The 12,906-nt window shown below is 35.7% G+C and overlaps 1 protein-coding gene across 3 annotated transcripts in view; it reads left to right on the top strand.

Annotated features, from left to right (window-relative positions):
* Nucleotides 1–9,084, top strand: part of LOC138739214 (ferroxidase HEPHL1-like) — a 96,088-nt gene extending 87,004 nt beyond the window's left edge. Inside the window, exons 19-20 of one of the 3 annotated variants that reach the window (XM_069890817.1) lie at nucleotides 1,862–1,912; nucleotides 5,993–9,084. In XM_069890817.1, the coding sequence (XP_069746918.1) occupies nucleotides 1,862–1,912; nucleotides 5,993–6,189 (248 nt within the window). In that variant the 3' untranslated portion in view covers nucleotides 6,190–9,084. Of the gene's footprint in view, nucleotides 1–1,483; nucleotides 1,533–1,861; nucleotides 1,970–5,992 lie in introns of those variants that run through there. The other 2 variants (XM_069890818.1, XM_069890819.1) reach the window with 2 other exon arrangements.
* Nucleotides 9,085–12,906: the final 3,822 nt, after the last annotated feature.

Raw genomic sequence — 12,906 nt, 5'->3', positions numbered from 1 at the left:
GCAATTTTATTTGAATTTGACACTTTTATATTAGTGGTATGTTGTTCATCAATCCAATTAATGTATATCAAATTTGGTTTGGTTCAGATCAAAATAAATCAAGCATCATTTATATTTCAGTAATAAATATGCAGTAAATTTTCCCTTTGAAGAAATACCCTTTCCAGTATCTTATTCTCATTTCTGCCGATTAGATTCAATTGTGTTTTTCATTAGAAAGCACCAAAATTATTTGGCTCATTTTTAGAGAATCTTGCTGTCTTCAAACTGGTGAAAACATTTATTTATTCAACAGTTGTACTGTACTTCTGAAATTTATTAAAAATGGTTTATGATATTTCTAAAAAAGATAAACGAATCCTGAATTAAAATGTTTCTTTGTTCCTTCTTCTTTGTTTCTGTGATTCACCATTCATTACTGAACTGCTTTGAACTATGTTACAGATGTTGATGGCTGTTGGACATTAGATTAAAGCATGATTGGCTAGTTTGAAAATAGGCAAAAGCTTTCAGTTGATTGTTTAAAGAACTGAAACTACTATTCTGTTGTTTGGGTTAGAAAGATCAATTTTTAATCCTGTAACATGTCTAAATATTCTTTGAACTTATTTTTCATAAAGAACTGTTTTAAGAATATGTTACCTGGAATTGACTATTGTCTAAAGCAAACTTTATGAGCATTCACTGCAACATTATTCCCTCTTTGAGTTCTTAGGTTCTTTTTATAATGATGGTAATCATGTTTGCTTGGCAACTAGCAAGGCTTTACTTTTTGATTAGACTTGGCTGCCAACAGAGGGCTGACACACAGTATGCAGATCTGTAATGGAGATTTGTAGCCTCATGGTGCTGTTTACCACAACAGTAGAGAACCTTTTCCTTCATCCATGTATTGTCTAAAGAACTCACACATATGAATACAAGATGAAACATTTTTAATGGTCTAAATAGAACTGACAAATTGCTTAATGCATGCACTCTTCAAAAGAAAGGTCAGTGGCTTTTTTGAGCAGCAGGCCAATATCCATTAAGTAAACTTAAAAGATTTGTTTAAACTGATGACAAGGAGCTGATGCCTGTTATTTGCAACCACCCCCACCATCCACATCCCTGAGCTTGCTGTTATTCAGTCAGATTGTGGCTAATCTTTGAGAGCCACTTTCACACATTAGCACTCATCCCTTGATATCTGTAATATTAAAATGCCTACTGATCATTCTTGAATATATTCAGTAGCCAAACCTCGACTGCCTTTTGGGTAGACAATTCCAAAGAATCAATATCCTCTAGATGAAGAAATTTATTTTCTTCCAGAATAGCCATATCCTTAATTTGTTATCCTTGCCAGGAGACATCATTCTTTTATTCACTCTGTGGAGCCTCTCAAGAATTTTGTATGTCTCTGTGAAATTACCCCCAATTCCTTAAAACCTACACATAATAGGCCTAATTTCTTTGATCTTTTCTCATTTCCCCTTCACAGGAATCAAATTGGTGAATTCCTGCTAGCACAGATATTTCCATCCTGAGGTAGGGAGATCATGCATGTGGGTAATTTCCCATTTGTGGTTTTATCAAGGCCTGTATAATTTCAGCAAGATGTTTTTGATCCTGTACTCAAATTCTCTTGCAATGAAGGAACAGTTACAATTTTCCTTCTCAATTATTTCCTATACAAGCATGTTAACTTTTTAAAATGGTGGATGTGATCAAAGTACCTCACAATGTAATGTTCTGACATAAGACTGTTAAAATTTGATTGTTAGATTGTACTTTTCTTGGCTCTTAACATTTTATTCACAAGACATTTTTTCTTACATGCATAAATTAAGTATTTAATCAATATTTTCATTCTTAACAGGTGACGCAAGAACTACTGTGAAAAGCGGGTCTGCAGGCTCTACAATAAATGGTTTGTGATTGTAACAGAATGGAGAAAAGTTATATAAATTTTAGTACATGTTTAAAATTTTATGTCCTTCTGGTGGCATACCTCATTGAGCCAGAAATGTTAGGTTTGGTTCCCACTCTACATGGCCCTGGTATAATTAGACTTTGGCTTTCAATTGGTTTTTGACAACTAGGAGTGGAGATCAGAATGACAACCCTGAATACAGGGCAGAATTATAATAAAATAAATCTTTAAGTGACTGCCATGGTTGTGGGATAGAATAGAATGTTTTTGAACAAAATGCTTTTGAACTTTGTTTTGAGTTAAATGTGCTTCATATTATTATGGTGGGTGTTATCCGAAGCTATGAACCCTGAAGTTATAAACTATAAAACAGGAAACACAACATTTCTTTTTTTTCTCTCTCTCTCTCTCTGGGAAATGGTTCCAGAACCTCCTGTGAGATTTGAGTTAGAAGTTGCCACCAAACAGTATGGATATCTATCCACACAGTAATCGGTAAAACAGCAGGTTGCACTGCTGGGTATTATTTTGACCATTTATGAAAGCTTTTGAACTAAGATTCTCTTTTACAATTGAGAGAATGCATGCAAGGTTTAGAGAAAGTTTAAAGGTACCTTTCTTCTCACAATGTAGTGATGGGCCATTAAAGCCTCTGACTAGAACTGTGGGAGGAAGTGGGCAGTGTTAGCCATAGTCTTGTTCCTCATTGTATGTGCACTGTGGGCCAGAGAAATTATTTGTCTGGTTGTATATGTATAGTCATGTATTAATAACATTGAACTTATTTTCACCATTTGATCGTTGGCAGGATTTTTTTTTTTCTGAATCACAAGATAAAGAAACAGAAGTAGACTATTTGGCCTATCAAGTTTGCTCTGCAACTCCACCCAGAGCTAATCTAGTTTCAAATTCTGACCTTTTCCCCATATCCCTTGATACCATGACTAATTAGATACCTATCAATCCCCTCCTTAAACTTCCCCAATGATCAGGCCTCTACAGCTGTATGTGGCAACTAATTCCACAAGTGCTCAACCCTCTGACTAAAGAAATTTCTCCTCACCTCAGTTCTAATGGGTACCTTCTAATTCTAAGACTGTGCCCTTTTGTCCTAGATTCACCTACCAAGGGAAACATCTTAATCACATGTATTCTGTCCAATCCTTTCAGCATTCAAAATGTTTTGATGAGATCCCCTCTCGTTCTTCTATATGCAAATGAATACAGTCCAAGAACCAAGAAACATTCCTCATACAAGGTCAAAATTTTCTCTATGGGACTTCTGATTGGTTGTGGTATGGAGTAGTCTTCTCTACACATCTCTGTAACTTCACTATTCTTTTTCCCCTGCTTACTTTTTAAAAACTTTCAAAGAGATGTCAAATTTCATATTTTGTGTTCTCATCTAATTTGAAATGGAGTCAAGGGGTGTCAATATCAGGAAAAATGGAAAAAAAAAAACATGAAATTCCGACTAATCCACCAGCAAATCTGACTACTGAGAGTTTCTTTGAAGCACTTGAGCAGTCAAAGTGTTTATCACAAAAAAAAATTAAAATTCTGGATGATAGGTTTATGGTGTTGGAGGATTGACTTGAAAAGTTCTGTCGTTCTACTGATGAACATAACTGCAGCAGAATCTACTTTAAAGTATTTGAGTGACTGGGTTGGTCACCTGGAAGATAATAATGAGAAGTTAATGGCAAGAATTATTGATTTGGAAAGTTCAAGTAGACGGCAGAGCTTGTGTATCTTGGGCTTGGCGGAAGATACTGAAGCTGGCATACTTACTAAATTTTTTTCTGTCCTCTTGGTAATGGTGTTTGGGGAAGAGATGTTTCTGAAACCACCTGAGCTTGGTAGAGCACATCATTCACTATTGCTTAAGCCAAAAGCAGTGCAAAAACCACATTCGGTGGTTATACACCTACACCACTGTCAAATAAAGGAACTGCTGATCTGCAAAGCCCATCGTCAAGGTGCACTGGAATATAACAGCAAAACATTTGGGATCGTGAAGGATTATGGTCCAGAAGTTAAGAAGCAGCAGGCTGTTTATAAGGAAGTTACGTCAGAGCTATTCAAGCATGGGTGTAAGCCTTCATTACTGTTCCCAGCAAATCTTCACATTTCTCTTCCCAAAGGGTACAAGAAATGGTTTTGTATGGTGGATGACGCAATCTTCCTGCTCAAAGTCTTTAATGAGATTCTCTTTTTATTTTTTATGTTGAATGTTTGCTTTGGACCAATAATTGAACTTTAATATGTTAAAGGTTCATTCATTTGTTTTTAAGACCTTTCACAGAAAAAGGACTGTTATTGCGAGTCAATTAATTTGGAGTAGTTGTAAGGAAATAACTCAACACACTTTATATTTATGGTTTAATACTTTTTTTATGAAAATGTTTTTTTAATTATCCATGAATAGACTTTCTGAGAAAAGTCTTCAAACCTTTTTTATAAAGGGTATTGTATTTTAGCTAAAACATGATTTCTTCTGGTCTGATATAAACTGCTGCAGGGGTAATGTTTATTATTTTGTTTTTGAGTGGGAACATCTAATCTCCATGGAAGATGGTGGGTTTCTAGATTTATTTAGTGTGCTGTTGGTCTATTTGGCATCCTTAGAGGGAAAGGAATGGAAGAGACGGGAGGTGGGTTTATGTGTTTCTGTTTTGCATTACCATGGTGCTTCATTGTTAAGGTTTATTTTGGTTTCATCTTTTGGAGTTTGACAGGGCCATCTGCAGGCTGGAGGTTGTTGTCCATATTTCATGAACTTGGCTCTGTGCCTGCACTGGAAATTTTCAAATTAGAATTACTGTTAGCATTTTTTTTTTACAACTGAGTGATCATGTGAAATTCTATTAATTTCCTTAATTGGAATGTAAATTGCCTAAATCATCCAATAAAATGGATGAAAGTGGCTTCATATTTAAATTAAAACTTTTAAAAATTCTCTACATACATGTCTGCAGGCACTGTGATTGTTGTAAAATCACAGATATGCCGGAGGAACTCAGCAAGTCTTGCAGCGTCCATAGGAGGTAAAGCTATATAACTGACATTTCAAGCCTGAGCCCTTCTTCAAAGTATTCTGGTACCTCCCTGCTATTTTTTCATACCTTGAAGAAGAACTTGGGCACGACATGTTGGTAATATATCTTTACCTCCTATGGACACTGTGAGATTGTTGAGCTCCTACAACATTTCTGTGTTTTTACTCAAAATTTTCTCTGCCAATCAAGGTAGATTTATGACAAAAATTTACCTCAGCTATGAGATATTGGAAGTGTTCTAAACTGGAGAAGGTATTTGAAGGAGTTGTGCCTTCAAGTTGAAATTAAGAATGAAAATAAAATTTGGGTTTAGTCTGTATTTAAATATCTTGTGATTTTTTTTTTCCCCTCTAAATCCTAATAAAGGTCAGCACAGCAGGTAGAGCCATTGCCTCACAGAGATTTGGTTTTAATTCTGATTTAAAATGCTGTCTGTGTGGAGTTTTCACATTTTCCCTGTGTACCTCCCTATGTGCTCCAGTATTCTCCTACATCCCAAAATACCAAAGATTGTTGGTCTATAGGTGAATTGGCCATGGTAAGTTGTCCCTGCTGTGTAATTGAGTGTTGGAATCTGGGGTGGGGGGGGGGGGGGGGTGTTGATGATCATCTGGGAAGAATAAAACCTGGATTAATGTAGGATTTGTGTGAATGGGTGATTGATGCTTAGCATGGTCTGTGGAGTGCTAGTAAAGTTTAACAAGTTGAAGTTTTCCCACCAAATATGTGAACTGAGCCAATGTGTAAAATATTGTGTACATTTTATATATGTCAAATGTTGTGAAAATTCAAGAATATGGAGAATTATAAATACTGTAACAATTATAATCATTAATTTGGGGCAGAAATTAACAAAGATTTTCTGCTGGCTGTTAAAAATGGTTAGAAAATTAGAACTGAAATATATTTTGTAGATTGGGAAATAGGTAATCTTATTGAATTAAATATAGTCTTGCTTTTTTGGTGGTTAATATAGATAAAAGAGATGTAAACATTAAAATTCTCTTCATTTTCACAGGTGCAACTGCATTAAAGATAGACTTCTTTGGGAACACACTTTATAAAAATGAAATCAAACTAATGCTGGCCTTGTTGCTCATTATTGGGGCCCTTCTATTGCTGATGTGCCTTGTATTTCTTGGGATCATTATTCGCCTGTGCAGAAGGAAGTCATATGGACAAATTACTCAGTCATTTGCACTGAATAGCATTTAATTTGTTGCATTGGTTACTGCTATTTATTGATTGTGTTCGAGAAATTGCTTTTTTAATTCTGTTAACTCAGGTGTACATTTATGCAATCTGATGGTCTTTTTTATCATGAAGGTTTGCTTAAACTAAATCCAAAAATGTCATCAGACTTCCAAATTTAGGACAAAATCTTAAAATGTACACATCATATTCAACCTAAATGAAATTCTCAGATAACATTCTGTAAACAAGCATCATGTAAGAAGTCTCCTTTCAAGAAAAACTCACTGAGATCAGTATTAATTCTACAAACACCCCATATCCACTCCCCAGACTAAATCACCTGACAAACCTCAGGTCACTGAAGTTTTCTTTGAGCCCCTGAAATACACCTCTTGTCTTCACCAAACATAGTGTCATTTTGCAAATCACCCCAACACTGAGCCTAGCACTTAATTTGTCCTCTATGATCAACTAGCCTTGATGACTTTCCTGACGCTAAGATATGAGAGAGATGTAGAATGACAGAGTGAGGACCAATGCTTAAAATAGCAGGACCAGTGTTTGGCAAGCACTTCAGATTCCTTGTGCACCAATTTCAATCCAAGAAAAATCGAACTCGTTGATTCAGCTCAATGACCATTACTGTATGTTAAGCATTGGTCTTTGCCCATGTGTAATTCTCCATTAATATCTGCCTTTTGAGTTTAAATGTATTAATCTCAATTATAATTTGAAATTAATTCATGGAGTACAAGATGAGAGGTGAGTGCAAGTTATCGAAAGAAAGTTCGATGTGAAGGTTGGAGTATTTAAAATTCTACCACCGAACAACGAGATAAAGCATCCAGAAGAGTTGAAGGAGCAGAGGTCAGGGCAGGAACCAAGAAAATGGTCTCCCCCAAGGTAAATTAGTCCAGTGATGGCTACTAACTGCAACTGGAGGAGTAGTGAGTTGGGGGGGGTGGAGAGGAAGTCCTCCTGAGGTTTAATTTACATGTGAAACAAATCCCACCTTTTGTTTGTTAAAATTTCAACATGGTTTAAACATCCGTTGGCCACTTTTGATGTTCTACAACATGTTCCTCTCCCTACTCCATCAGAAGTAAACTTGAGTAGATATACTCAGCCACAGACCAATGATGTACTGATCAATGATTGATGGAAAAGCAGGACCAAGGCAAGCAGGACTGAGGTGGAGTTCATTGGCTGTTGGCAGGAGGCCAGCATAGTGGATCAGAATGTCATGCCACCAGTCAACACATCTCCTCTTCTCTACATTGTGAAGAAGCCATTCCCTTCACAACTTATCAGTTTTCTCTTATTTTCACCAATATCTTTACCCATTTTCACACCACTTTTCCCTGCAATTGAAGAAGATGTAACAACTTCCTTTTCCTACAAACATGCAGGTCCTCAAACACTTCTTTCAGATGAAGTAGAGACTCTTTAAATTTAATGTTCTGCACTCTGTTGCCTTGCCTACATTGCTGAACATCCATTCATCTGGGGTTTCCAGACGCCTGTCATTTTAATTCTCCATCTTACTCCATCTATGACCTGGCTTGGTTCTCCCAGGAAATAGTTTAAAAAGTGCTAATTAAGCCAAGTACTCCAAACCAAAACATTAGAAAACTGTTCAAGAACTATTATAATGATCTGAGAATGTCACTTTAAAAAAAGAAAAGAATGTTTCTGGTCAATCGAGAACACAATGAGAACATCAACAAGAGCAAGAAAGAAGGCCTACCGCTTTGAGCTCCTCCCCGGTTGTGTTGGGCCCTGACCAGGACTGTTAGTTGCTCCAGTGCCATCACAGCCGCTTCTGGGGGAGGAATGGTGTCAAAGAAGAAGATGTTGAAATGTACATGCATGGGAAGACACACATGCACAGGTCAAAAGAATTTCAAGATGTCGCTGGAGCCAGCAGTGTTTTTGTTGGTTTCAATGAGTATCAACTCTTACAACCAGAAGAAGATTATTTATCTGAATCACAGGCCAGTGATGATGAAGAAAAAGATCAAGAGGAAGAAGAAATAAAACAAGTAAAATTTTCTAAAGACAGAGATAGGAAACTTAAACTACAAGAAGATTGTACAAATGCTAAAATTATTAAAGGAGCTGAAAGAAATGAGAGCAGAAATGAAAAATTCAAATAAACAGATAAAGTGATACTTTGCTATTGTGTATAAAATGCAAAAATAATTGGAAAGTGTGGATGATAGGGTTAAAACTGTGGAGACTGGTATGGAGGGGGTACGGGACAGAATGGGGAAAGTGGAAGATGTGTTCGACTCATGGGCTATTAAAAAGAAGCAACTTTGGGGAAAAATTGACTTAATAGAAAACTTTAGCAGAAGAAACAATATTAAAATTGTTGGCTTTAAAGAAAGTGTGGAAGGTGATGATCCAATAAGATTTTGTTTCATTGATGGATTCCGGAGGTCTTGGGAGCAGATAAATTTGAAGATATTATTGAGACTGAAAGGGCACATTAGAGCTTTGAGACGTCGGCCGCCACCAGATCAGAAATCAAGATCTATATTGATAAAATGTCTTCATTATCAAGAGAGAGAGAAAATATTAGCATTAGCAGCACAAGGAGCTCGAGTGAGAAAAGGTCCATTGGAAGGAATCACATGGAAACAAGATCTTTTTCTATCGTGATATGTTTGGAGTTTCTGAAGAGAGAAGAAAATAATTCTACATGATGAAGCATGCCTTATGGCAAAAAGGTTACAGATTTGTCCTGAATCAACCTGCCACTTTGAAGACTTTTCTGCAAAGAGGAGAGAACAAGTTTTTCAGACTGTCCGGGCAGAGGAATTTGTGGACACACTGCCAGTTATTCAGTTGGTGGGAACATGAAAATGCTTTGATTAATGAAGAGAGAGATTTCAGGTTTTTTTTGCCTGAAAGATGGATATATATATATATATATATATATATATATCTATAGATATATATATCTATAGATATCTATATAGATATCTATAGATATCTATATATATATCTATAGATATATCTAGATATCTATAGATATATATCTAGATATATATAGATATATGTATGATAAACATCTGGGAGGGTGTTAGGGGTGATATGGACTGACTACTATTGAGTCATGTGTATTTGTGGCAAATGCAGCAACCTGTAAAATGGGGGGAAGAGTGTAATGTGTATTATTTAAGCAACATTAATATGGTGTTTTTGTTATTTTTTACTTATTATTTTTCTTACCTGAATTGCTGAGGAGGACATTCCTTAACATGGTAGATGACAATTTGAATTGTCAAAGAGGTGTGAGGAGAGAGATGAAGGGGAAGTATCAGTAGACATGGATTTAATTAAATATCAATGAGTAACACACTGAGTTTTCTAAGTGTTAATGTTAATGGTCTAAACAGACAAGTGAGGAGAAAAAGAATACTGACACGTATTTTAAAAAATGTGAGTAGATGTAGCTTATTTGGCAAGAGACTCATTTAATTGAAAAAAGAGCATCTGGAATTAAAAAAAGAGACTGGGTGGGGTATGTCACAGATATTTTGTTTAACTCAAAAGCAAGGGGAGTGGAAATCTTGATAAAGAAGACCTTCCTGTTAAGATCCTGTTAAGATACAGAATACATTATTGCACATTGTCTTTTTTTTTCAGAGTTAACATTTTTTAACTTGGCAGAGGCACATGAAAATACATTAATCTGTGGGGATTTTAACTTTTGTTTAGACCTAGTCTTAGATAGATCAACGAGAGTCATAATAATGGCAAAGTTAGCAAAAACAACTTTGACATTAATTAACTACTTGAATTTAATAGATGCATAGAGAAGAATCTGTCCAAGAGAAAGAGATTATTCATTTTATTCAATTAGACATGATTCTTATTCGAGGATAGATTTATTTTTAATATCAACACATCTCCAAGATAGAATTTAAAAAGTTGATTATAAAGCAAGAATTTTATTAGATAATTCTCCTTTGTTAATGACAGTTACAATGTTGGATAAAGAAGTATCAGTTTATAGATGAAGGTTTAACTCAATGCTATTAAAAAGATCAGACTTTTATGATTTTGTCAGAAGGCAAATTCAGTTTTTTTCAAGACTAATTCTAATTCGGTTAGTAGTAAACTTATTTTATGGGATGCGATGAAAGCATACTTAAAAGGACAAATTATAAGCTATACTTATAATTTTTTTTTGTCACAAATAAGGTTACCAAGCTTAAGTTTGGAAGAGCAAGTGAAGCTGGTTTCCCCTTTCATTTCAGTGGAGGTGAGGGAGGTATTGAGCTCATTTCAAAGCAATAAACGTCTGAGAGAAGATTCTGTTGATTCCTGGTGAGGCAGTGGAGGCATACACTCTCCAGGAATCTTTTTCTATAGCGATAACAGTTATACCAATAAAAGGAACCTGTTAAAACCATTGTCATATAGACTGATTTTATTAGTAAATGCATTTTATAAAATAATCATAAATATTTTAGAAACTAGAATGACAAAATTTTTACCAAAGCTGATAAATATGGATCAGACAGGGTTTTTAAAAAGAGACAGTCTGCGGATAATGAATAGATTACTTTCCTGAATCTACTGATCCTAATTTCAAAGTATCATCCTTCAAAACATGAGCTGTGATATCCCAAATTTTGATTTCTTTAATCCAAGAAATCAAACTCTGTGGCTGTTACTTTATGTAGTTTTAATTTATTGCCAGAATAGATAAACATTTTGCATAGCTTCACCACAAGACTTTCATAACAGTGAATAACAAACCATTTAATGTATGAAGATAGTCCTTTAGACTCTAATTACTGAAAAGTTGTCATAACAAAAGCAATAGCTAAAGATTGCTATAAAATACAAAGATATATAAAGATACAACATTTTTAAAAGATAAAAAGATTCAAATAAAAATTTCTCATGATCAGACTTCCTTCACATCTTGTAGAAAAAAGCAAGCAGTTAACGTGGTCGAATATTAATGACCTATTACATCTCAGTCACTATGGTAACACTACAAACAATAGTTCTCATAAAAAATAAAAAAAAACACAAGGTTTTAACTATTATACTTGGCACAAAAGAGGGAAGATTTAAGCGTGGCAGTGGCTTTAGATGCAGAAAAGAAATTTGATAGATTATAATGGGATTTTTTTGTTTAAGGTATTGGAAAGATTTGGATTGGGACAGATATTTGAAAATTGGAACAGAGCTTTATATAATGAACCTAAAGATACTGTTGTAACAAATGGACAGGTTTCTATACCATTTCAGTTAACTAGATCTAGTAAACAAGGGTTCCCATATTCACCAGCTTTATTTAATCTAGTGATAGAACCACTTGCAGAATTGATCTAATCTGATCCTGATATTAAGGGATTTAAAGTTATTCAAAAGGAATATAAAAATTAATTGCAGTTGATGTTTTGATTTATTTGACAAAGCCAGTAGGTTTGATACATAAATTATATCTAAGATTAGAGTAATACAGGAAAGTGTCAGGCTATAAATTGGGAAAAAAATGAAAATATGCCTCACTAGAGGGGATTAAACTCAGTGCCAAAGAGATACCCAATTTAAATGGGTATACCCAGCAAATGGTATAAAATACTTAGGGATATGGGTAGGTAATCATTTAAATAATTTATGCAACTTGAATTATTCACCTTAAGAAAATTGGAGAAGGTTTGAACAAGTGGATGGTGTACCCAATAACACTATTGGGATGAGGTAACTGTGTTAAAATGAACATATTCCCTAGAGTACAGTTCTTTTTCAAACGTTGCCAATACTGTTGCTACAATTTTTTTTCAAGAATTAAATAATCATACAATAAAGTTTCTCTGAAGGGTAAGATGTTGAGGGTTTCTTTAGATAAATTAGCATGAAAATTTGATTTAGGAGGCCAACAGCTTCAAAATTTAAAAAAAATTATTACAAAGCAGCTCAAATGAAGTTCTTGCGTCATTTTTTGAAGAGGGAGAGAAGTTGGCATGGATTGATATAGAACTTGATAAAATAGGAGAGAAAACACCAGAAGACTATATATAAATGGGAAATGAAATTAATATTTGGTGAGATGGAAACCCATTTGTTGAAACATTGGATTAATACCTTGTAGAGTTCATCGAAAGAAACAAAGACTTGTTGATCCAAACCAAGGCTTTTATTAGCAAAAGACAGGAGCTCTTCACAGGTGGCTGACCAGTCCGGAATGATCTGACCTGGCTAGGGACACAACCCTTTAAGGACCAGACAGTAGGCGTGGCTAAGCTCTCAGCCAATCACTGTCAGCACACACAGTCATTACATACATACTCTAGATACTGTAACTATATACATTGGTGATAGGTCTGTACTATCACATTCACCCCTTCTTGGAGAACTGACCCTGGGGTGGAAGGGCTGAAGAGGGAGAAAATGAAGGGGTAGGTTAAGGACTGTAGCAGTCAGGGGGTCTGACCATCTGGCGTGACCACCATGGTGCCGGCATTGCGGTCGCTGGAGTGCTGTCACTAGCGGGCTCGTCGGGTGCAACCGCTCCTTTGCTCAATTCCCCAGCCATGTTGTCAGCAGGGTGGCCCGAGTCGTTGGGGTGCTGTTGGTCCTTCTGTTCCAGTATGGGGCCTGGGGAATAAAGAGTTGGGGAAGGTTGGGTTGGGGGGGGTGGTTGCTGGGTCTACCGCATCCTGAGCTAGGTCCCACACCAAAACAGTGTCCTCCCGCCTGTCTGGGAAC

The sequence above is a fragment of the Narcine bancroftii genome, chromosome 7, assembly GCF_036971445.1.
Source record: "Narcine bancroftii isolate sNarBan1 chromosome 7, sNarBan1.hap1, whole genome shotgun sequence".
In the NCBI taxonomy this organism is placed as follows: domain Eukaryota; kingdom Metazoa; phylum Chordata; class Chondrichthyes; order Torpediniformes; family Narcinidae; genus Narcine; species Narcine bancroftii.
This window is presented reverse-complemented; position numbering and strand designations above follow the sequence as displayed.